General features: G+C 45.5%; 1 protein-coding gene across 2 annotated transcripts in view; it reads right to left on the bottom strand.

The window, feature by feature from the left end:
- Positions 1–5,733: 5,733 nt before the first annotated feature.
- Positions 5,734–24,277, bottom strand: part of LOC308583947 (uncharacterized protein) — a 37,764-nt gene continuing 19,220 nt past the window's right edge. The window contains exons 1-6 of one of the 2 annotated variants that reach the window (XM_081188453.1): positions 19,065–19,111; positions 16,778–17,282; positions 15,733–15,814; positions 12,946–13,028; positions 12,105–12,231; positions 5,734–11,679 (exon numbers count right to left, since the gene is read on the bottom strand). In XM_081188453.1, coding sequence (XP_081044579.1) covers positions 9,338–11,679; positions 12,105–12,231; positions 12,946–13,028; positions 15,733–15,814; positions 16,778–17,191 — 3,048 coding nt within the window. In that variant the 5' untranslated portion in view covers positions 17,192–17,282; positions 19,065–19,111 and the 3' untranslated portion in view covers positions 5,734–9,337. Of the gene's footprint in view, positions 11,680–12,104; positions 12,232–12,945; positions 13,029–15,732; positions 15,815–16,777; positions 17,283–19,064; positions 19,112–24,277 lie in introns of those variants that run through there. The other variant, XM_081188454.1, reaches the window with a different exon arrangement.

Genomic DNA, 24,277 nt, shown 5'->3' with positions numbered 1-24,277 from the left:
GTAGTTTCTAGGTCAAGCAGACCTGGGCTTTCTGCCAAGAGTAAATTGACACCAGCTTGAGTTAATTGGTGAAGCTAGAATCTGCAAGTTTCCCACGAGAACCAATTAACAGAAACTGAACACCCCCTCACAGATTCTGCTGAACAATTAACACCAAATACACCTATGTAGGAGATCATTTTTCCAGCAAACCTAAACCCTTGCACATTCGCTTGTTCTTTATCTTTGCCAATGGTTTAGTTAACACATCTGCTACATTTTCTTCACTTGACACATAAGTACAGGTGATTACATTGTCTTGTACACAGCAACGTACATTTTGGTATTTTACAGAGATATGTTTGGAACGCGACTTGAAACCCTCTGTTTTACTTAATGTTATACAAGCTTGATTATCAATGTAAACTTGTACTGGTTCTCCACAATTTACATTTAAATCTGTTAACAAATGCTTGAAATAAATCACCTCGTTGCACAATTCACTCAATGCAGCATACTCTGATTCCGTTGATGACACACTTACAACGTCTTGCTTGCGTGACCGCCAGCTGATTAAAGCTCCACCGACCATTATGACTAGTCCTGTGACAGATTTTCTATCCGGCAAATTTCCCCAGTCACTATCACAGTAGCAACTCAACATTTCGTCCTCGGAAGAATTTAATTGTAACATATAGCCAATTGTCTGTTTGAGATATCTCAGAACTTGTTTTACCCCTTTCCAGGCATTTAGTGTGGGTTTTGAGACCAATCTACTTAATATGCCTACTGCATAGCTAATATCAGGTCTGGACCACTGTGCTATATACAATAAACTTCCAATTACAGAATGATATACATCAGGATGTTCAAATTCAGGACTCTCATCTACATGAAGTGTTTTTATGAAACCTGGATCCATAGGCACCGCTGCCCCTTTGCAATCCTGCATCCTGTATGTAGTCAGTAGTTGTTTAACTTTGTTCTGCTGACTAATTAGGCAGCTGCCATCTTGGGCCCAGCACACTTCCAACCCTAGATATGTCCTAACCGGGCCTAAGTCTTTCACTTTGAACTTACTGGACAATTGCTTGGCAAACCTTTTAGTTTGTTTATCTGTTTTACAGGCATACAATACATCATCTACATAAATCAGACAAAACTCTTGATCACTGCCTGTACCACGTACATAAACACAATTGTCAGCTGTACTCTGCTTGAAACCAAATGACACTAAGGCCTCATGGAAACATCTGTTCCAAGATCTTGCAGCCTGTTTGAGACCGTATAGAGCTTTGTTTAATTTCAACACTCTATTGGAACCTGTCTCATAACCAGGCGGTTCAGCTAGATACAGGTCTTCTGATATTGATGCATGTAAATATGCAGTCTGAATGTCAAAATGGTTTAACAGGAGTTTTCTCTTTGCTCCAAGCGTTAAAATCAGCCTTACACTGTCCCCCTTAGCAGTAGGGGAAAAAGTTTCGTCATAATCTTTTCCAGGCCTCTGAGAATATCCTTGAGCAACTAAACGAGCTTTGTATTTGTACTCTCCTGTCACCAGAGGTTTAAGTTTGTACACCCACCTGCAGCCTACAATCTTTGCCCCCTCAGGCGCTGCTACTGGTGTAAAAACCTTGTGCTCATTCAGAGAGGACATCTCTTCCTCCATTGCCTGTTTCCAGCGCTCTGCCTCCTCTTTTGGTAACTTTAACACCTCCTGAAAACTCTTGGGCTCTGCAATTACACTAAACACATTTGCAGTATCTGGAGAAAAACGCACCGGAGGCACTCCTTTGTTTTGTCTTTTAGATCTTCTGGGAGAAAATTTTTCTTCTGACCCACTTTCCTCCTCAGAACTACGACCTCTCTTTTGTTGCTTAGCAACTGGTCTCTGGCTAACTCCACTTTCTTGAGAGCTCTTATCTGAACTTTCCTCCCCCTCAGACTCTGATTCTCTGTGTCTACCTTCAGAGTCATGAAGCTCCTGGGAAGGTTCAAACCAAACCTCAGTATTGGCATGTAGTCTCTCCCAGCCACTATGTTCACAAAAACTGGCATTCCTGGAGATCACAATGCCATTTGTCCCTTCAGCAAAGCGGAAACCTTTTCCCAGCTCCTGGTAACCCACAAACACTAGCTGTTTGGTCTTAGGATCTCCCTTCTTCCTCATTTGTTTCGGAATTAATACCCAGGCTTTTGATCCAAACACATGCAAGTGGTCAATTTTGGGTTTTTTCTGAAACAATTTAAAGTATGGGGTTGTACCTATTGTTTGGTGAAAGAGCCTGTTTTGGAGATAACACGCGGTGAGCATGCTCTCCCCCCAATAAGACATGGGCAAATCAGCATCATCAAGCATGGCAAACATCATATCTTGTAAAGATCTGTTTTTTCGCTCTGCAACGCCATTCTCCTCTGGGGAAAAAACATTCGTTTTTCTATGCCCAATGCCACGCTTTTGTAACCAATCTTTAAAGGCATTTGACATAAATTCGCCACCTCTGTCCGTCTGAATCCTTTTGAGTTTAACAGACAGAAATCTTTCCACGGATGCCACCCAGCCTTTAAACTTAGTGAACACGTCACCCTTATTTTTCATGGGAAAAACCCAGGAGTAACGCGTGGCGTCATCCACAATTGTTAGTGAAAAACGCGATCCACCCCTGCTTACAGCAAATGGACCAATTACGTCCATGTGAACCAGCTGTAGCGGTGACTCACTAACTCTGTCACTTCTGGGGTAAGAGACTCTGTGGGTTTTAACCTTTTTACAGACATTACAATCAAGGTACTTGTTACAACTCTTTAAATTACCCCCATCAGCCAATTCAGACATTTTTAGTACACTTTTCCAGCAAGCATGCCCCATTTTCCTATGCAATAAGTGCACACAGTTGTCATGTATAGCTTTGTTATTCACTGCAGGCTGAGATTTACTGACTACTGCTGCAACTTGAGATCCTGCTTTAAGCCAAAACAAGCCTCCTTCTGACTTAGCAGTGCCTAAAATCTCACCAGCCTTCTTAATAATGCAACTGTCTCCTTCAAAATACACTTTAAACCCAGCTTTTAGCAAACAATCTACAGACATCAGATTGCTCCTTAATGACGGCACACAAAGTACATTTTGCAGGCACTCACGAAGACAAGGAACAAAAACTGCACCCCCCGAAATCACTTCGGAAGTACTTCCGTCTGCTAGAGCCACCTGGCTGCGCTGTGCTGAGTTCTTGGAAACAAACAAGTCATCTGAGTTTACGATGTGCCGCGACGCTCCCGAATCGACCACCCAGACAGCTTGTTTCTCATCAGCAATCTTGGCCACGGCGGTCACCAGCTGAGCCGACTGTTTTCGTTTGAAGAATTTCTTTTTACGCTGCTGCTGCTGCTGCTGCTGATCTCGTCTCTGCTCCTGCACCGGCCACTGAGACTTGACCAACTCCGGACATTGTCGTTTTAGATGCGCTGAAGACCCACATCGGAAACAACGCCTAACAGCAAACGCTGACTCCTCACCAGTACGCTGCTTTTGCTTCACCTCTGGCACGGCATGAGAACTCCTTCCAAACCGCCCACCTGTAGAAGCCTCTGCAGCCACCGACCTTTCTTGCCTCTTCTGCCATTCTTCAATCAAACGCCCAGTAACGTAACTGACTGATAAATCACGCTCCTGTATGCCTTCTAGAGACAAAACTAAATTGTCCCAGCTTTCCGGGAGAGAACTCAAAATAATAGCCACCTTCTCCTGCTGGTCTAACGCACAGTCTCTTTCCTGTAGCGCAGTAAACTTTAACTGTAAACTGTGTAGGTGTTCCTGCATTGTAACCCCAGGCTGTAACATTGCCTTGTACAATGCCTTGCGAATGAACAGCTTGGAAACCGCTGTCTCACGCACATGGAGTTCTTTAAGTGCTTGCCACACACCTCTAGCTGTCTTGATTCCCCTTACATACGGCAACTGGGAATCTTCCAGCCCCAAGACAATTGTGGCCCTTGCTCTTTGGTCTTTATCGAGGTCTTCATCATCAGGCTTCGTAGGAAACTTACTCACCACTTGCCAGAGACGATCCCTCTGCAGCACTGCCTGCATGCGTTCCGACCACAGCAAGTAATTGGAGTCATTCAGACGCTCAAAAGCCATCTGACCTGGTTGTGAGGCCATCTTGAGAGCGATGTCCCTGGAACCCGGAACCAGCTACTCACGACCACCGAGAGAGAAAACAGGAACCACAGCACCCAGCACTCACACGCTGCAGCTGTTGTCCTTCTGTCCGCTGCGTCACCAGCTCACCACGGTCAGGAACCAGCCAGGAACAACAACCTCTGGAACTACTGGAACCAACGCCGTTGATGCTGACACCACCGCAACTCAGGCTGGCAGCACAATGCCCATAACCTCATGGAACTTTGGAGTGTCAGGCATAGCCCTACTGGCTTTAGCCCAAACGTAGCAGAGTTTTCCTGCACAGCGAGGAAGCTAGTTGCGGCAGTAATGACTAGTCAGCTAGACTCAGAATAACTATTTACAGGATTTATTAAAAGGAAAATAAAACCAGCAGAGTTTCTGCATACAAATAAAAGCAAAATAAATCCTCTTTCTCTCTTTCTCTCTCTCTCTCTCATAACCATACACAGCACTTCTAACTCCTAACACACCTCACACCAAACTGTGCTAGCAATCCTAGATAACAGAGTTGAGTGCTGCTCGTTAACCAATCAGAGTGAGTAGTTTCTAGGTCAAGCAGACCTGGGCTTTCTGCCAAGAGTAAATTGACACCAGCTTGAGTTAATTGGTGAAGCTAGAATCTGCAAGTTTCCCACGAGAACCAATTAACAGAAACTGAACAGGGCAGATCTACCCTCCATCTCCCCTGGACCAGCTTCTCCCCCATTCACCCTGTCTCGGCTGCGCCTCTGGAGCTTCGGGGTCTCCCCTGTTCCTCTCCAGCGAGGGGATGGTGAGGCTTCAAGGAGCCACCGTGCACCCCAGACCTGGAGCGGGAGCGGGCAGAAAGGGCAGATGCCGAGAGAGCCCTGCGTGGCCGGACACCCTCCCTCTCTCTGCCTGTTATGTACTGAGTTGAATAGGATCCAAAATGCAGCAGTCTGATTGGTCCTAGAACAATGCAGCAGTATGATTGGTCCGCAGGAGCCACCCAATCGAGCTCCAGGTGGAAGTGAATCCACAAACTGATTGGTCCACAGGAGAATCCCAGAATTAGCCAATCGCATGCAGCCCATTGTGTAAATAATGTATATAAAGCAGATATTGTGGGGGAACTTTCCTCCTCACCACTATGAGCTGAATAAAGAGAATGACATCCACTCTCGACTCCGAGTATATTTCTCCGCCAGTCCCAAGAAGAGTTTGGATTTGATATCCCGCTTTATCGCTACCCGAAGGAGTCTCAAAGCAGCTCACAATCTCCTTTTCCTTCCTCCCCCACAACGCACACTCTGTGAGGTGAGTGGGCCTGAGAGACTTCAGAGAAGTGTGACTCCATACCTTGAACGTGTGCCCTTCACAACTTGAACCGGCTCGGGCAGAAAGGGCCACATGCCCGGAGGGGGACTGCAGAATCTCCTGCAGGTAGACCAGCTCTCCAAAGGGATGGCTGGCTGGAGGAAGCCCTGCCTCCTCTGGGAGGGGGTCCATAGCCGAGGGGAACCCAAGGATCTGGTTGGTAGTGTTTCTACACTGCAGAAGGTTCCCCCTCGGACCCCCAGAATGAAATAACCACATCTCACAGAGATGGAGGAGGACGAGTCTTTAATTCATTTAATGAGCAAACAGGCAACCATTCCAATGCAAGGTCTCAACACAAAGTCTCTCTCTCCCCAGAGGGTGCAGTCCTTTTAACTGCAAGGACAACAGTGCGGTTGTTCCAGGAGTCCAAGGCTGCCTGCCTGTCCCGTTATTCTCCTGGAGGAAGGTTCTCCAGCCTCTTCCGCGCTCTGGCCATTCTCCCAGATCTGGGCCACTTGCACCCACCAGGAGCAACACCTCAACGCCTTCCACATGGGCTGCATCAGGAGCGGCACTTTTCTCTTTTATGAACCTCTTCCCACTCCCACGGGAACCCCCCCCAAAGGAAATGCACCATTCAACCTCTCTTTTTCTCTTAAAATTTCTATTTTGTTGTCAGTTTTCAGAAGAGAAATGAAGTGAAAAAGATGGAGAAAGCTCAAACCAAAGGAAACTACTTGAAACTGTGATACAATACAATATGTAGGTATATAAGTAGTACGATATAGTGACGAGTAAAATATGACAGTGGTACCTCAGGTTACATATGCTTCAGGTTACAGACTCCACTAACCCAGAAATTGTGCTTCAGGTTAAGAACATTGCTTCAGGATGAGAACAGAAATCGGGCTCCGGCGGCGCGGCAACAGCAGGAGGCCCCCCTTAGCTAAAGTGGTGCTTCAGGTTAAGAACAGTTTCAGGTTAAGTACGGACCTCCGGAACGAATTAAGTACTTCGCCTGAGGTACCACTGTATTAACAAATCATTGTTTTTATAAATGTATTCTATTTCTCCACAATCTACACTCCTATGTTGCTTGTATCCATCGTTCAAAGGGGACCATGGCATTATCTTTCCAATGAATCAATCTCAGTTGTTTAGCAGAAGGAAGGATGCAAAGAGTACATTTACATTAACCCGTTGTCAATGCATATAAAGTTGGTATGTAGTTCGTAGGCACCTTAATACTTTCCTCCAAAAATGTGCAAGCTTTGGACATCTCATGAACATGTGTTTCTCTCTTTAATTTTTTTATTCATTTTTCATTTTCATTCATTACATACATCTCAAATTCTTAACATTTCCTATATATTCCTCCCTCCCTCCCCTCCAAGACTTCCCTCAACTTGCGTTTCTGGTTTGTTTCTATTTTCACCCACTTTGCTATCTCTCAACAGAAAAAAGTTATTAATAACATAACATCAAACCTTAAAAGCATAAAATTAAAATTAAATACATCATCTTATTTCACTATCTTCCAAACATGCTAATAATGTGGATGCTTATTTAAATCCTGCCATCAAGTCTATTGCCTTTCTTTGTTTCTGCAAATATATTATGAATGGTTCCCAATCTTGTTCAAAGTCTCTGTTGTCTTTTCCTCTTAGTCTTTCTGTCATTTTTGCCCGTTCTGCATAGTTCTTCAACTTCTCTTGCCATTGTTCTTTAGTTGGTATTTCTCCAGTCTTCCAATTTTGTGCAATCAACATTCTTGCTGCTGTAGTGGCATACATAAATAAAGTCCTCATTTCTTTTGGTATGTCTTGACCTAACATACCTAATAAAAAGGCTTCTGGTTTTTTTACAAAATTTATTTTTAACATTTTCTTCAATTAATTGTATATCATTTCCCAGTAGGATTTTACCTTCTTACAATCCCACCACATATGATAGAACGTACCTTCTGTTTCACATCTCCAACACTTTTTCTTTTCGTTTTTATACATTTTTGCCAATTTAACCGGTGCTAAATACCATCTGTACATCATTTTCATATAATTCTCTCTCAATAATATGCAATCTGTAAATTTCTAATTTATTTTCTACAATTTTATCATTCGTGAAATTGTATATTATGTCCTACATCTTGCACCCATTTAATCATTACTGATTTTACTTCTTCATCTTTGGTCTCCCATTCCAAAAGGATGTTATATGCCTTTTTTAATAATTTTGTGTTTTCTTCTATCACTTCCTTTTGGAAATTGGAAGCCGAATATGAGAAGCCTTTTTTGTTATCCTCCTTAAATATATCCTGTAATTGTCTATGATGTAACCAACTTTGAAGATGTTCTTTGATACGATGAAATAAAAGGACATCCCATGAACACATGTTTCAAAGAAGTAGCAGCAAAAGCATATTTAGAATTGGACACCTTTGGCCAGCACTGGTCTACCCTGACTGGCAGCAGCTCTCCAGAAGGGGATTGAACTCAAGCCCTTCTGCATGCCAAGCAACTGCCCTGCTGCTGAACTACAACCTTTGGCCAAATAGAGGAGAAAAGCAAACAGGGATTCTTACCACTTGGTGTTGAAACCTCTCGCCTCTTAGGCAGGCATGGCCAAACTCGGCCCTCCAGATATTTTGGGACTACAATTCCCACTATCCCTGAACACTGCTCCTGTTAGCTAGGGATGATGGGAGTTTTAGGCCAACAACATCTGGAAGCCCAAGTTTGGCCACGCTTGCTCTTAGGCCAGGGCTGAAGACTAGGAAATGAGGCAGACAAAGGGAAGGTCAGCATGTTGCAGTGAGCAGGACAGGGGTTCTGCTTTGGGCTCCCCTTCCCCAATGAACAGCCTCCTCTGCATTGCATTGCAGTGAGGCCCCTCTTGGGCGCAGGAGAGAGACGTTGGGTCTGCTCTCTTGTCTCTTCTTCACCTTCAGCTGTAGCAAGAGCTATGGCATCTTCTCGGTTCTCTTCCTCTCCCAGGCCCTGATGGGTCCAAGCTGCTTGCCATTGCTGGACAGACAAAATCCTGACAAGATTCATGGAAGGGCCTCACCAGGCAGAGACACTGCTGCTTCACCCAAAGCCACTGCCTGAGGCAAGACTCATGGCAGGGCCGGTCTTGTCTTCCTTTTTAAGAAAGGCCTTTGGGTGAAACAATGGGCTAATCCAGCTGCAGAGCTATTCTTAACCTTTCTTGAAAATAAAAAGAAACTCACCCACCACATGGAACCACTCTTGAGGGAGCTGGGGATGTTTAGCCTGGGAAAGAGGAGACTGAGAGGAGATACAACTGCCAACTTCAGATATCTCAAGGGCTTCTCCAGGGAGCAGGCTTGTTTTCTCCTGCTCTGGAGAGTAGGACTCAAACCAATGGCTTCAAGTTACAGGAAAGGAGATTCTGACTAAGCATCAAGAAGAACCTTCTGACAGTTACAGCTGTCGACAGTGGAACCGTCTCCCTCAGTAGGTAGTGTATTCTCCTTTGTTGGAAGCTTTCAGCAGAGCTTGGATGGCCATTTGTCAGGAATGCTTTACTTGTGAAAAGGACCTAGGGGTCTTGGTACACCACAAGATTAACACGAGTAAAAAATGTGAAGCAGCAGTAAAATAAGCTAACGTTATTTTAGGCTGCATCAACAGACATCTGGTGTCCTGATCATCGGAAGTAATGTTACTGCTCCCTTCTGCCTTGGTCAGAACACACCTGGAGTACAGGGTCCAGTTCTGGACGCCACAATAAAAGGAGGATATTGTCAAGCTGGAACACGTGCAGAGGAAGGAGACCAAAATGATACACCACCCTATACCCAGAGTTCTGAGCTGGATATGTTTTGTCTCAAAAAGAGGAGATTAAGAGGAGATGTGTCAGCCATCTTCAAATGCTATGAGTCTCCTTGCGGTGAGTTCTTTGATGGACTGTCATCTTAGACCTCTGCATGAAGCTCTTTCCACATTCTAAGCATTGATATGGTTTCTCCCCTGTATGAATTCTTTGATGGAATGTGAAACTTTTCTTCCATTTGAAGCTCTTTCCACATTCCAAGCACTGATATGGTCTCTCCTCACGGTGAATTGTTTGATGGGAAGTGAGATATGCCTTACGACTGAAGCATTTTCCACATTCCAAGCACTGAAATGGTCTCTCCTGACTGTGAAGAATTTGATGTAAAGTGAGACTTTTCTTCAATTTGAAGCTCTTCTCACATTCCAAGCACTGATACGGTCTCTCTTCACTGTGAATTGTTTGATGTAAAGTGAGACTATTCTTCCATTTGAAGTTCTTCCCACATTCCAAACACTGGTATGCTTTCTCACCACTGTGTGTTATTTGATGGGAAGTGAACTGGGATCCCTTAATGAAGTCCCTTACACATTTGAAAGTTTTATATGGTTCTTCTTTTCTGTGAATTCTTTCATGTAAAGTGAGACTATCCTTCCGACTGAAAGGCTTTCCACATTTCATGCAGAGATATGGTTTCACCCCTGTATGAGTTCTTTGATGGGAAGTGAGGTGGACCTTCTGACTGAAGCATTTTCCACATTCAGAACACTGGTGTGGTTTCTCCCCTAGATGAATTCTTTGATGGGCTGTGAGCACAGCCTTCTTGCCGAAGCTCTTCCCACATTCTGAACACTGATACGGTTTCTCACCTCTGTGAATTCTTTGATGGGCCTTGAGCACAGCCCTGTGACTGAAGTTCTTTCCACATTCCAAGCAGTGATGGGGTTTCTTCCCACTGTGCGTTATTTGGTGGGAAGCAAGATTGTCCTTCCTACTGAAGCTCCTTCCGCATTCCAAGCACTGAAATGGTTTCTCCCCTGTATGAATTCTCTGATGAGCCTTTAGCTGATCCCTCTGCAGGAAGATTTTTCCGCATTCCATGCACTTATGGGGTTTCTCCACGCTGTGAGTTCTTTGATGGGAAGTGAGATGGGTCCTATTCCTGAAGCGCTTTCCACATTCAAAACACTGATATGGTTTCTCTCCTGTATGAATTCTCTGATGAGCCATGAGTTTAGCTCTCTGACTGAAGCTCTTTCCACATTCCAAGCACTTATGGGTTTCCCCTCCACTGTGACTTATTTGATGGTAATTGAGATCGGCCCTATTCCTGAAGCTCCTTCCACATTCCAAGCAGTTATATGGTTTCTCCCCTGTATGAATTATTTGATGGGCCGTGAGCACATGTCTGTGACTGAAGCTCTTTCCGCATTCCATGCACGGATACGGTTTCTCCCCTGTATGAATTCTTTGATGGGCCGTGAGCACATGTCTGTGACTGAAGTTCTTTCCACATTCCAAGCAGTGATGGGGTTTCTTTCCACTGTGAGTTATTTGGTGAGAAGCGAGATGGTCCTTTCGACTGAAGCTCCTTCCACATTCCATGCACTGATATGGTTTCTCCCCTGTATGAATTCTTTGATGTGCTGTGAGTACGTGCTTGTAACTGAAGCTCTTTCCACATTCCAAGCACTGATACAATTTATCTCCTGTGTGAATTTTTTGATGGGTCTTCAGAACAGCCCTGTGACTGAAGCTCTTTCCACATTCCAAGCACTGATATGGTCTCTCCTCAATGTTAATTCTTTGATGTGAAGTGAGACTGCTATTCTGACTGAAGCTACTTCCATATTCCAAGGACTTATATGGTCCCTCCCCTCTGTGAAATCTTTCATGTAAAGTGAGACTTTTCTTCCATTTGAAGCTCTTTCCACATTCTAAGCACTGATATGGTCTCTCCTCACTGTGAATTGTTTGGTGTGAAGTGAGACTATCCTCCCGACTGAAAGTCTTTCCACATTTCATGCACATATATGGTTTCACCCCAGTATGAATTGTTTGATGGGAAGTGAGATGACCCCTCTGGCTGAAGCTCTTTCCACATTCCAAGCACTGAAATGGTTTCTCCCCTGTATGAATTCTTTGATGGGTAATGAGCTTAGCCCTTTGGCTGAAGCTCTTTCCACATTCAAAGCACTGATGTGGTTTCACCCTGCTATGAGATCTTGGATGGAAAGAGAGACATTTCTTCTGACGAAACGTCCTATCATCTTTTAAGCACTGATAGAGATTCTTTCCAATAGGATTTATATTATGGGAAGTGGAATAGGAGCTCTGAATAGAGCTCTCTCCACATTCTAAATATTTATACAGCTTCCCCACTCTGTGAATGTTGTCATGACCTCCCTTGTTCATAATTTCCATTCCATCAGCACCTGCATCAAAGAGAGAAACAGACCATCAGCAAGAAATGGAGCCTCAAATTATTCAAATGATGGAAGACTGCTAATGAATGTTTGTTATGTATGAAGAACTGAACGGAGCTAGATATGAGGCCTTACTACAGGGTTCACTGCCTTTGTTGACTACTACTTCTTCTGCCACCACACAGAAAGTTACATTCAAGAAGGTCTGGGCAGCTCAGACCAGCCTGGTCATGGTTTAAAAAGGCATATGTGGGGCAAGAATATTTGCAGACAGAACAGTAGATTCAAGGTGAGCTGCGGGGAAGGAGAATCCCAGATGCTGTCAAGCGCCCTCAAAATATTGCAGGATTCTCACAGGTGGAGGTAGGGGTGTGTGGGTATGGGTGGGTGAGTGTATTTCAAAATATATATTATAGTCCAGCAGGAATCCTTACTGAGAGAGTCCACAATCCTACGATTCTCCTCCATGACGTCCTTATGCAGAGCTCTCTGGTCAGGATCCAGCAACGCCCACTCCTCCTCTGTGAAATACACAGCGACATCTTCAAAGCACAGAGGACCCTGAAGGAAAAGGGAAAAAGGTCCTCTTCTGAGACAGCACAAAGATTATCTACTATACATTGCTCAGTTGTTTTCTACCCATTCCTTTTTGTGTTGTTTTAATGGGATTATTTGGCTGCACATTTTAGGTCTGGATGCCTATTTTAGCATTTCAATGATTTATTTTACTGTGCATTCTAATGATGGGTATTAATCTTTGTGTGCATGGGTGGAACTCCGCATGCTGTTCTTCAAATTATTCTGTCTGTGGAAGTATTCCTGTTTGGCAGACAAAACGCTCCCTTCTCTACTCCCGCTGTGCGATGCTTGGGGGGCGATGGGACCCTCCCTCTGCCCTACAGCCAACTTCAAGGGGCTCATGGGGGCACAGAGAGGGGCTGATGGGGCTGCGGAGGTGAATCCCGGCCACGGTTTGCTATGGCTTCTCAACTTCTTGGAAGCTTCTCAACTGCTTAGAAGCCGGATTAGATCAATATAGAAATATAACTGCAGCTACTGATAAACCATAAAAATAGTGACATTCCGAAGCCCAGTTAAGGAGAGATGGCTGTTCATTCCTGTCAGCACATAAACCTTCCTGAATGGCACTGTCCATCTTTGTTCAGGACCGAGGCTTTGACAGAAGCCAAGAGGAGGAGAAATTCTTTCCGGCCCAGAGGCTCCCTGGCTGCCCCACTCCTCTGACTCTTTCCCCACAAAGCTCTTTCCCCATACCAGATCTGTTTCCACAGCTGCTGCTTCTCCTCCGTCCTCATGAAAAGATGGATGAGGAGGTCTGGGGGGCATCCTTCGGTCACCTGCGAGAGACAAAAGTCAAAGGGAAGCCATCAGTTTCTGCGTCTCTCAGAGCTTCAGCAGCGCATTTCAGGCGACAGAGAAGCTCATCAACAGTTTCCATTTTCCTTCCTTCCACCCATCTGCCCAGAGCTTTATCAATATGTCTACCCAGCTGGGCAGAAGTCTCTCCTGCTCTTCTTTCAATATCACAAAAGGCTTTTCTACTTTGCACTGCAGTTAAACCAAAGCGCCCTTTTTCTCTTTCTTTGAATGTGAGGTCATCAGAGGCTTCATCTTCTCTTAAATCTGAGTATATTTCCCTCAATGTTCCACATATCTGTGGCGTAAAGAAAGTTTTCCTCGTGAATGCAGGACTAACTAAACAGGAATGCCTGTCCACCACCACCTTGGACATACTTAGGAAATCTCTGGAATTAGCTGAGGTAAAATCTCCACCCCCCACCAATGGATGTGGCAGTTCTGCTCTCAGCTTCCTTTCCTCCATTTTCAAAAGAATCATGTCTTTTTCATGGCCCATCTTGGCCTCCCTTTCTCCTTCTTCTTGGGCTAATCTGGCATTTCTTTCTTTCTCTTTTTCCTCATGCGCTAATCCGCTCTCTCTCTCTCTGCCATCTCTCTCTCAGCCTGCATCTGCGCTAACTGTCAGCTGTAATTCTGGCCTGTTCAGCTGCGAATTTGCCTTTCCCTTTTCTTTCCCTGTTTCAACTTTATGTCTTTCTTTCTCTGCTTCAACTATGGCCAATTCTAATCTTAGTCCCATCATTTCTAATTCAGTATTAGGATTCTCCTCAGGTGCGCCAGCTCCCTGCCCTGGGTCATCCCGAGTCCCTTTGGCTTGGTGCTTGCTGGCCCTTTTCTGACAGGAAATTTTCTTTCTTTTAATAAAATAACCTCACTGCTTGATTAAGCTGGTTGTTCTGTGTCTGTGGGCAGCTTTCTATGTGGGTTTTAACTTTGTATCACGGCGTTGCCACCAATTAATAGGCAGCAGTGCAACGGCCCTCTCCAGCCCTGTTTCCCTCCCTCAGGTGAAATCCCCAATGGAGAAGGAATCGGGAGCCTCAGAGGGGTTTTCTTGGGGGGAAACAAGTTGCAAACAGACTTTATTATAACGGATGTAAACAAGGGGTTTGGGTTCTTCTTCTTCCACAGAAATGGAGCAAACAGTGTGGTTCTTCACCACGGCACAGTGCTGTTGCTTTTTATTAAAGCGTCGGCTGTATGCTGCTCAGGCTTTCTTTTATACATTGTAGTGATCAGGTGGGATTGCTATGAGGAATTATAAAAAATATGGAGCAAGCCATTTGTGTCAGCAATGAAAGCATTGCATTGACAGGGTGAGCCATTTTGATAGGATTTCTGCTCAATCCACGCCTCTGCGTCTCTGTCCTATTTCTGTGCCTGACAGGCAAATATAAGCATTCTAAACACAGGCCGGTTGTTCACCAGGCATCCTGGGTCACAAAGATAGTAGGTAGCTTCTTTGATATACCCTCCCTTGGTTTTGTTAATCTTAGGGCCAGGAAACAGTTTCACATGAAGGTGATCAAGATACCTCTCTTCCTTGCCATCCTTCCCCTTATGTTTACTGCTTGTTTATGACCTCCGGGGTTTTGCTGAATGCATTCCTCCTCTGGTCCTCTTTTATTTACTCTCAGATATGTCTGCATGCTCAAATTAGCTCTTTGTAGTTTTAACTTTTAACTTTGTCCCACATGGGGTTTGTTTAAATGCTCAGAGGAAATCTGATTGGTTCTTACGAAGACTGTGTAAAAAGTTCTTTTGTGAATAAAACGACCTGGGCTGAGGGGTGGAGAGGGAAATATTATACGCATCCCTCTCAGAGTCTTGCTGGTCAAGCCTCGTTTGTATTCTATTAATCAGAGTCCAATCCTTCCTGGTTTTGGGGACACTACAAGACATCTCCCATAGTTCAACTGGTTTTCCGCTGGACGGTTTCCCTACAGACCCCCAAATCCTCCTTGGCCTCGGAATCCCTCCTGCCCTTTCCTGTCAGAGGATTCCCTCTGAGGACCCTTTTTCCTGTCAGCACCGTGTGGGGCTGTGTCTTGTCTATTTCTACTGGGTTCTGCCATTCAGAACCGGAGAGCATCTCTGGAGAGTTCTCTTTTTTTATATATAAAAATTTTATTAGGGTTTTCAAAAAGTTTTTTAGACAAACACAACAACAAACAAACACAACACACAACGCACACATAACAAATATAGTTTTAAAATCTTAATTTCTTAACCACTTTCCCGGACTTCCCCCACCTCCCCTTCTTGCATCCCTATTCCAATAATTAACTCAACAAGTTCTTATCCCCAAATTATCCCTTATTAGCAATTTACTTAAATTATCTTAATTTATCAAATTTAAACTTCTAAACCTTTTAATACATAACATTTACCCCTTTTTCTAAGGTCGTCCCACATCTCTTGAGAGTTCTCGCCTATCCTCGTCTTGACCCCGGTCAGAAGGAACTCTCTGCACAGAATCCCCTCAGACGCCATGACTCTCCCACACCATGACTCTCCCACACCATGACTCTCCCCCCCACTCCAACTGCCTCCTTGACTGTTGCCAGGTAACTGTTTGCTGGCAGGGGAAAAACACTCAGGGACTCAACCCCCTCAAGATGAACACAACCCACAGATTAGTTTCAAAATCCAGAGAATAAGGAAAAACTCCTTCCTCCTTACCCAGCGGCCTCCCTCTGGCGTCCAACAGAGTCTTCTCTGCCTCACAGGAATCGAGGCCCATTTCTGCAAACAGATCCTTCCGCTGAAAGAGTAACAAGGATTCAAAACAGAGAATGGGGAGAATGGGGAATGGCCGAATAAAACAATTTGGGGGAGCAGATCTCATCCCTTGCTTCCCCAAAGTGGGTGAGCCATTAGAAAAGAAGAAGAAGAAGAAGAGTTTGGATTTGATATCCTGCTTTATCACTCCCCTTCAGGAGTCTCAAAGCGGCTCACATTCTCCTTTCCCTTCCTCCCCCACAACAAACACTCTGTGGGGTGAGTGGGGCTGAGAGACTTCAGAGAAGTGTGACTGGCCCAAGGTCACCCAGCAGCTGCATGTGGAGGAGCGGGGAAGCAAACCCGGTTCACCAGATTACGAGTCCACCGCTCTTAACCACTGCACCACGCTGGCATTTTGGGAGATTCATATTCTTGTGGTGGTGGGCCCAAAAGGCCACAATAAATGTGATGTGTACTCCTGTAAATCCTTGAGTGTGCTTCTAATAGAGAATTTATGGTAACCTGTTAGTTTATGAAACTGATGTTTTTGCAAGTTGCCACCCTCCATTTGGGGCAGGAATATAGCTAATATGTGAATTATAAAGATACAGCTCAAGTTGCTACATGGTGCTAATGACTACACGTAACACAGGTTCCCAACATGTGTACAGCACAATGCAACAGAACACGGTGAGAATCAAATCTGAATCAGCATAAATTGCCAGAGCTTATTGTGCATGTGTAAAACAAGAAATGAAGTAATGAGGTATAGGATTGGTGAAAATTGAAAAGCTTTGTTTGAAATGTTATAAATACCACCACCTGGACCACTGGGCGGGGTTGCAGTTTTGCAGAACAAACCGACTGTAACCTATTGCTTTGCAATAAACATTGGACTCCTCACGTTTCTGAGTTTTTATTGGCATAAACTCAGGAGATAAGCTATTTTTGGCTTATAACATTCTGAGCCCCTTGGAAGCATCCAGAGGAAAGTCTCTCTCACCTGCTTTCTCTCTTCCTGCTTCCTCTCCTCTGCCTGACTCAGGAGGAAACCTTCGGCCAGGGCTACAGCCTGGGAACTGGTCTCTGCTCCACATTCCCTCACCCAGCTCTCCATCTCCAGCGGAAGGACAGATAGGAACTGCTCCAAGATCACCAGGTCCAGGATCTCAGCTTTCGTATGACTTTCTGGCTTCAGCCACTGACAGTCAAGGTGGTGGAGTCGGCCGCAAGCCTCTCGGGGTCCTTTGGCCTCCTGAGAGCCGGACTGCGTCAACTGCTGGCTCTGCACCTCTGAGCAGAGGGTGTCCTCCTCACCCAGGATCTTCTGCACTGAGTTTTCCCATAATTCCCCACTGCTCCCAGTTTGGAGGGCAGGGCTTCCTGCCTCAGGGCCAGCTGAGTCTTGCTCATCCATTGGTGCTCTCAGGAAGCCTCCAAGAGATCCAAAGGAATCCTGTAGTCTTCTGTTGAGTTCTGTCTATACGATTAAGAGTTGCTCACAAATCCTACAAAGCAAATACATTGTTCTGTTATCAGATTGATACAAGGTCAGGAGAAGAAGTGAAGACAGAATGATGATGGGTAAGTGAGTAATTTGTGCTGAATATAATTTAAACACTAGCCCACAGTTGGGGTCTTAAGCTGGGGACCCTCAAGAGTGCTCTCTCTTCCTCTCCCACCCCCACTTCAGGGCATATTTCTTTCCTGTCTTTGCCTTATTTTCTAGCACTTGGAATATCCAACGTCCTCAAAGCACACTACTTGGGTGGGTCCTTTCTTGTTGTTCTGAGGGCCGGATGATTATGTGGTCAACCCCCAAGGGCTAACTGGGCGAGGCCTTTCTGTTTTAAATATAGTTTTAAAGTTTGCATTTATTAGTACAGAAAGTACTGATCTGATGCGTAGAGATCTGTCCTATTCTAATTAGTTCAAGAGGGTTCTGGAAGCTTCTCTGTGTGAAAGAAACAAGCAGAAGGTTCCTGATGTTTGGGTTGTTCCTTCAGAGAAGCTGAGTACTGCTGGATTAGACGGGCCCTGTTCTCTCTTCTGTCAAGGTCATGCTGACTATAAGAGTAAGGCCAGGAGGAGCCTTACTCTTTCTGTCCCTTTCCCTTCTGGTGTGGTATTCTGCATATAGCGTTAAGCTTTAGACATATTATTATAAGCTATTGTAAGTTTAAGTTAAGTCTACTGCAAGTGGATTTCTTATGCATGGTGCCAATCCTGAATGTATTGGATTTGTGACTCTTAGGCTCATTTGCCTTCCGTAGCAGTAAGGCTCTGCTGGATGAAATACAACGGCCTCTGGTCTATTTTGGGGGAATCCTGCAACGTGTTTAATGTTTCCTCTGCTAACTATACGTCAGAATCTGCTCTGGATCGATGAGTAGAATTCCATTACATTCATCTGCCATGGAAACTTCAGGGAAGGGGAGGATAGTAATAATAATGACTGCAATGATGATGACGTTCCATTGCATAATCCCCACAGAGCCATAGATGCTAGGGGTGTCCTCCTGCATCCCACCATCTCAGGGGAGGCTCAGGTGGCCTCGCTGACTAGTTTGGGGCAGACATGACCTGTCCGGGGGACGCCAGGCTCTGGATCCGAGGGGGTTATAGCAAAGCCCTCTATGCGAAGCTGCCCCTGAACACGACTTGGAAGCGGTCCAAAATGCAGCAGGGAATCGAAATGAAATGGACATTGGAATTAGCAATCTGGCTTGAGATCCTCTAAGGTTCCTTTCTGTTGCCACTTTTGCTTTGAGGATCTCCAGGCAGCGCCGAGCCAGGAGGGAGAAGTGCCTGCGCTCAGCCGGCTGCTCCCTTTCTCTCTCTCTCGTCTGCCTCCTGCTTATTTCTCAAGGTTTTGCAAGAAGCCCTTGTCTTTCAGGAGAGGCTTCTTCTCTTGGACCTTGGGCTCGGCGAGCTTCTCTTTCTCTCTTCTCCGCCATAGCTGTCCCCTTCCCCCTTTCCTTGCGAGGAATCCTCTTGGGAATAAGGGAATTTCCCTTAAGAAAGGGGGGAAACGTGGACAGCGGTGGCCTCGCCCTCCCCCTTCCCACCCTCTTCCTGGATTTGACTCCCAGGGGTTTCCCTCCGGCTGTCAAGCGAGGCCCTTGCTCCCCTCCCGGGAGGGATCTCCCCCTCCGCCCCCGGGGCCGGACCCCTCGCCTGCTCGCCGGCTGGGCCAAGGGGGGGGGCAGAGGCCTCGAGCCGAGCAGGACCCCCCCCCCCGCTGCATCCCGGGGACCCCGAGGCGCCCCCAGAGGGCAGAGGAGACTCACCGGAGGAGACAAGAGGGGCGCCGCCTCCGGAAGACCCGCCCCCGCCCCCTTCCTGTCCTCTCTAGGCGTGCGGCTCAGCTGCTCTTAACCCTTCCGCGCCCAGCTGATCCCTCCCGAGGGAGGTCTCGTTTGGGGGGAGGAAAAAGCTGGGCCCGAAGCAGGGAGCCGAGAAGGGGCCAGGGGAGCCCCCTGCTGCCGTGGGCTCTGAACCCCAGCCCCACCCCTGAGCCAGGGGGCTGGGGAGAGGGAGAGCGGAGCATGTGCAGAGCGCCCTGCAGGCGGGCTGGGTCTCGGGCAGCTCCAGGGCCGGGCAGGCCTCTCCTTAGGCACGTTCCCCTTTAAGTTGGGGGTGAACAGATCATTTTTTAAAAAAAGATTTTTATTAAAGTTTTCAAAGTATTACAAAAGGAAAAAATACAAAAAATAAAATAAAATAAAAACAATTAAAAACAATTAAATCTTTTCATGTCTTATCTTTCATTCGCTTGTTCCCCTGACCTCGTCACACCTCCCTTTTTTGTATCCAGTTCAATTGGTTGGTTCAGCAAATCCTTTCCCTCTTTATTTTTATCCTAATCTTTAATCTTAATGTATTATAACTTTAAATTATCCCCTATTAGCAGTCCATTTTTACACATCTTTATAACATTACTGCTGAAAACCACTTAGCTTCAATCCAACATTGTTCTAAGATTCATTAATTTTACAATATTTCTGTAAATAATCTTTAAATTTCTTCAATTTAAATTCTGCCGGTCATTTCCGCCAATTCCATATAGTCCATCACCTTCATCTGCCATTCTTCCAGGGTGGGTAATGTGGGTGAACAGATCAGGCGACACAGCGGTTCTTCAAACAGCTCTTGTTTACTCACAGGCCAGAACAGAACTGAAGGGTTCAGCCCGCCTGCTTATATAGAGCTCCACTACAAAGCAACAGTAACAACTTTCCATAACTATCCAATCACTGAATACAGGTAGGTAGCCGTGTTGGTCTACCATAGTCAAAATAAAAAAAAATCCTTCCTGTAGCACCTTAAAGACCAACTAAGTTAGTTCTTGGTATGAGCTTTCGTGTGCATGCACACTTCTTCAGATACACTGAATTTTTTTACAATCACTGCATGTCACTTTCAATTCCTTATTTGCATATGTGGACCTGAGTGAAAACCATCTTCAGTATCCCCCTGCTGGCCCAGGGTGAGAACTTCAGGACAGAACAGTTCTGGAACTTCAGAGACCTCTGTTAAAAGTGGACGGCTCCTCAGTTCCTCCCTAGTGAGGGATGGGGAGGCTTCAAGGAGCCACCGCGCACCCCAGACCTGGAGCAGGATCGGGCGGAAAGGGCTGGATGCCCCGAGGGAGGCTGCAGGCTCTCCCGCAGGTAGACCGGTTGGCTGCTTGGGGGAAGCCCTGCATGACTGGACACTCTTCCTCTCTCCACCAGCCCCAAGGCAGTTCCTGCACAGGTGGCTCCAGGGGCATAGCCAAGGGTTTTTTTGGGGGGCAGGCCTTGGTTGGGTTGGTCAGTTAGGTGAGTACCTCTCTTGTTTTACTTGACCTAGGCAGGTGGATGCACCTGACCCCCCCCATGGCGACTCCCTCCTGCTCTCTCTGTCGGGGGCAACCTTGCTCCTAGAGTCCTGGCCTCTGGGGGTAGACCGGGTGGGTGGGCTTCCAAAGCATGGAGCAGCTAGACCGGCAGATGGCAGATAGAGTCAGCCAACAGGTGCCTCTCTCTCTCTCTTAGCCAGTGTGGTGTAGTGGTTAAGAGCAGTGGACTCATAATCTGGTGAACCGGGTTCGCGTCTCCGCTCCTCCACATGCAGTTGCTGGGTGACCTTGGGCCAGTCACACTTCTCTGAAGTCTCTCAGCCCCACTCACCTCAAAGAGTGTTTGTTGTGGGGGAGGAAGGGAAAGGAGAATGTGAGCCGCTTTGAAACTCCCTAGGGTAGTGATAAAGCGGGATATCAAATCCAAATCCAAACTCTCGCCTGCATTCCCCCCTCAGCCTCTTCAGCTTCTCCAGCGGAAGGTTGGCCCTTCAAATCCACACAATGGGGTGAGCTCCCGTTGCTCTGTCCCAGCTTCTGCCAAGCTAACAGTTCAAAAAGCACACAAGTGCAAGTAGATAAAGAGGTACTGCTGTGATGGGAAGGGATATGCTGTTTCCATGTTCCCTTCACACCTTGAACGGGCTTGGGCAGAAAGGGCCAAATGCCCGGAGGGGGACTGCAGAATCTCCCGCAGGTAGACCAGCTCTCCAAATGGATGGGTGGCTGGGGGAAGCCCTGCATGGGGTGAAGCCCTGCCTCCTCTGGGAGGGGCTCCATAGCTTAGCCAAGGGGAACCCAAGGATCTGGTTCGTTGTGTTTCTACAGTGCAGCAGGTTCCCCCATGGACCCCCAGGATGAAATAACCACATCTCACAGAGACGGTGGAGGAAGACGAGTCTTTAATTCATTTAATGAGCAAAGAGGCAACCAGTCCAATACAAGGTCTCAACACAAAGTCTCTCTCTCCCCAGAGGGTGCAGTCCTTTTAAGTGCAAGGACAACAGTGCGGTTGTTCCAGGAGTCCAAGGCTGCCTGCCTGTCCCGTTATTCTCCTGGAGGAAGGTTCTCCGGCCTCTTCCACGCTCTGGCCATTCTCCCAGCTGACTCCCACAGCAGTAAGACTCCTGCTGGATGTCCTGGGCAAAATACAAGCTCACCCTATGGACTCCCCCCCCCCCCGTTCACATTCTGCATTCAGATCCTCCTCTAGCCCTCCCCTCTTTACCACTGCTACTACTGGCATGCAAACATGTTTTCCCTTCTTTTAAGGGACAGTGAAAGAGTCACAAAAAACAGTGAATCAGGAGCTGGACCTTAATTACATTCACCTGGATCACTGCAGTTCCACTTAACTCCTTAATGTTGTATTCTTTGTAAAATGCACAATTGTGAAACACAGGCCAACTGATCTGACTCTGAGGAAAACAGAGGATCCCCAATGAGACCCTGGGTCAAAAGGAAGTTGAAAGTCAAGGTCACGTGGCTTCACTTCAAGGAGCGATGGGGGTCTGTTCAACCAGGCAGAAGCATGACGGGTTTCTATTTTGTTGTCAATTTTCAGAAGAGAAATGAAGTGACAAAGATGGAGAAAGGTCAAACCAAACCAAAGGAAACTGCTTTAAACTGTGATACAATACAATATGTAGGTATGTAAGTGGAACGATTATTCTAACAAGTAAAATATTATTAACAATTCATTGTTTTTATAAATGCATTCTAAATATCATTGTCTTTCTCCACAATCTACATTCCTATGTTGCAAGAATAGTATCCATCGTTCAAAGGGGACCTTGGCATTATCTTTCCAGCAAATAAATAACAGTTTTTTATCAGCTGGAAGGATGCAAAGAGTTCATTTACATTAACCAATTGTCAACACATATACAGTTGGTCTGTAGTATTTATGCACCTTAATACTTTCCTCCAAAATGCAAGCTTTGGACATCCTATGAACATACGTTTCCAAAAAGCATTTTCCTAATTACATCTCTAGCAGCAAAAACATTTTTAAGAATTTATTGGACTCTAATACACTTGTATTAAAATTAAAAGACGCCTGCTTCTTGGGAGAAAAGCAATGACAAACCTAGGCAGCATCTTAAAAAGCAGAGACATCACCTTGCCAACAAAGGTCCGTATAGTTAAAGCTCTGGTTTTCCCAGTAGTGATGTATAGAAGTGAGAGCTGGACCATAAAGAAGGCTGATCGCCAAAGAATGGATGCTTTTGAATTCTGGTGCTGGAGGAGACACTTGAGAGTCCCATGGACTGCAAGAAGATCAAACCGATCCATTCTGAAGGAAATCAGCCCTGAGTGCTCATTGGAAGGACAGATCCTGAAGCTGAGGCTCCAAGACTTTGGCCACCTCATGAGAAGAGAAGACTCCCTGGAAAAGACGCTGATGCTGGGAAAGATGGAGGGCACAAGGAGAAGGGGATGACAGAGGACGAGATGGTGTGACAGTGTTCTCAAAGTTTGACCAAACTGCAGGAGGCAATGGAAGACAGGAGTGCCTGGCGTGCTCTGGTCCAGGGGGTCACAAAGAGGCGGACACGACTCAACGACTAAACAACAATACACTTGTATAGAAAGGGACTATCTACAAGCTTAATGGAGCCTGATAAATTCTAAACATTTTTCCTTGCAGAAGACCTTATTCATAAACTAATGTCACATTAACTCCCAAAGGTAAAACATTGTCCTGCTGATTGGATAAGATACAGCAATATTGAAAGCACCACGATGGCCAGAAACAATTACAGTATAGAAAACTTTATGAAATAATGCAAAACATCACAACTATCAAACGGAAGTCTCTGAAAGTCCTTGAATAAGTCACGGTGCCAGACTTTACCCAGCAGAGATCAAGCTTATAAAGCTTTGTATAATCGGAAAATGTCCAATTCTGATGTCCAACTCTGAACTGCTGAACAGTGTTTCCGGATAGCAACTACTGTTTCTTTCAGTTCTTCACCAGCCAATTAGTTCAACAAACACTCGTAAGTAGAAAGATGTGTAATTTCTTCATTAACTGAAAATAAAATATTCAAACGATGACCTGCACGTATATAACAATAACTTCAAATAGCGTGGAAATTATAAACATAAAAAGGTTATATACCCAATCTTTTTTTTTGAATGGATATAATATACATGAGAATGAAAAATACTCTGGAACAGTGCTCATGCGATTATGTAGTCACTGTTACTAACAACATTTTTTGAAAAATATATATGGCCAGCCCCAGGTGATACTGATAACAAGGAGACCGAGCTTAAAGCCACAGTACAAAGAAACAGCAATGATACAGATAATCAAATAAAACAACTGAGGTCTAATTCAGAGTTACGTCCCCCTGGATGAATGGATTTAAACATAAAAATAAAATGGGTTTCCTGCTGCTGTAACTGATGTTCATAATCTTTTCTGATACCCTTTGTCCTCTGATTCACCCATAAAACTGTGGTGGACTCTCCTTCGTTGGAAGTTTTCAGCAGAGCTTGGATGGCCATTTGTCATGGATGCTTTACTTGAGATTCCTGCATTGCGAGAGGGTTGAACAATGACTCTTGTGCTCCCTCAGCACTCTGCAATTCCTTGATTCCTATAATGAACCCTAGACTTGTCAGCCGTACATGTGAAAAGGACCTAGGGAT

This window comes from Podarcis bocagei, assembly GCF_964188305.1.
Source record: "Podarcis bocagei genome assembly, chromosome: 3".
In the NCBI taxonomy this organism is placed as follows: Eukaryota; Metazoa; Chordata; class Lepidosauria; order Squamata; family Lacertidae; genus Podarcis; species Podarcis bocagei.
Note: the sequence above shows the minus strand (reverse complement) of the source record. Positions and strands in the feature narration are given on the sequence as shown.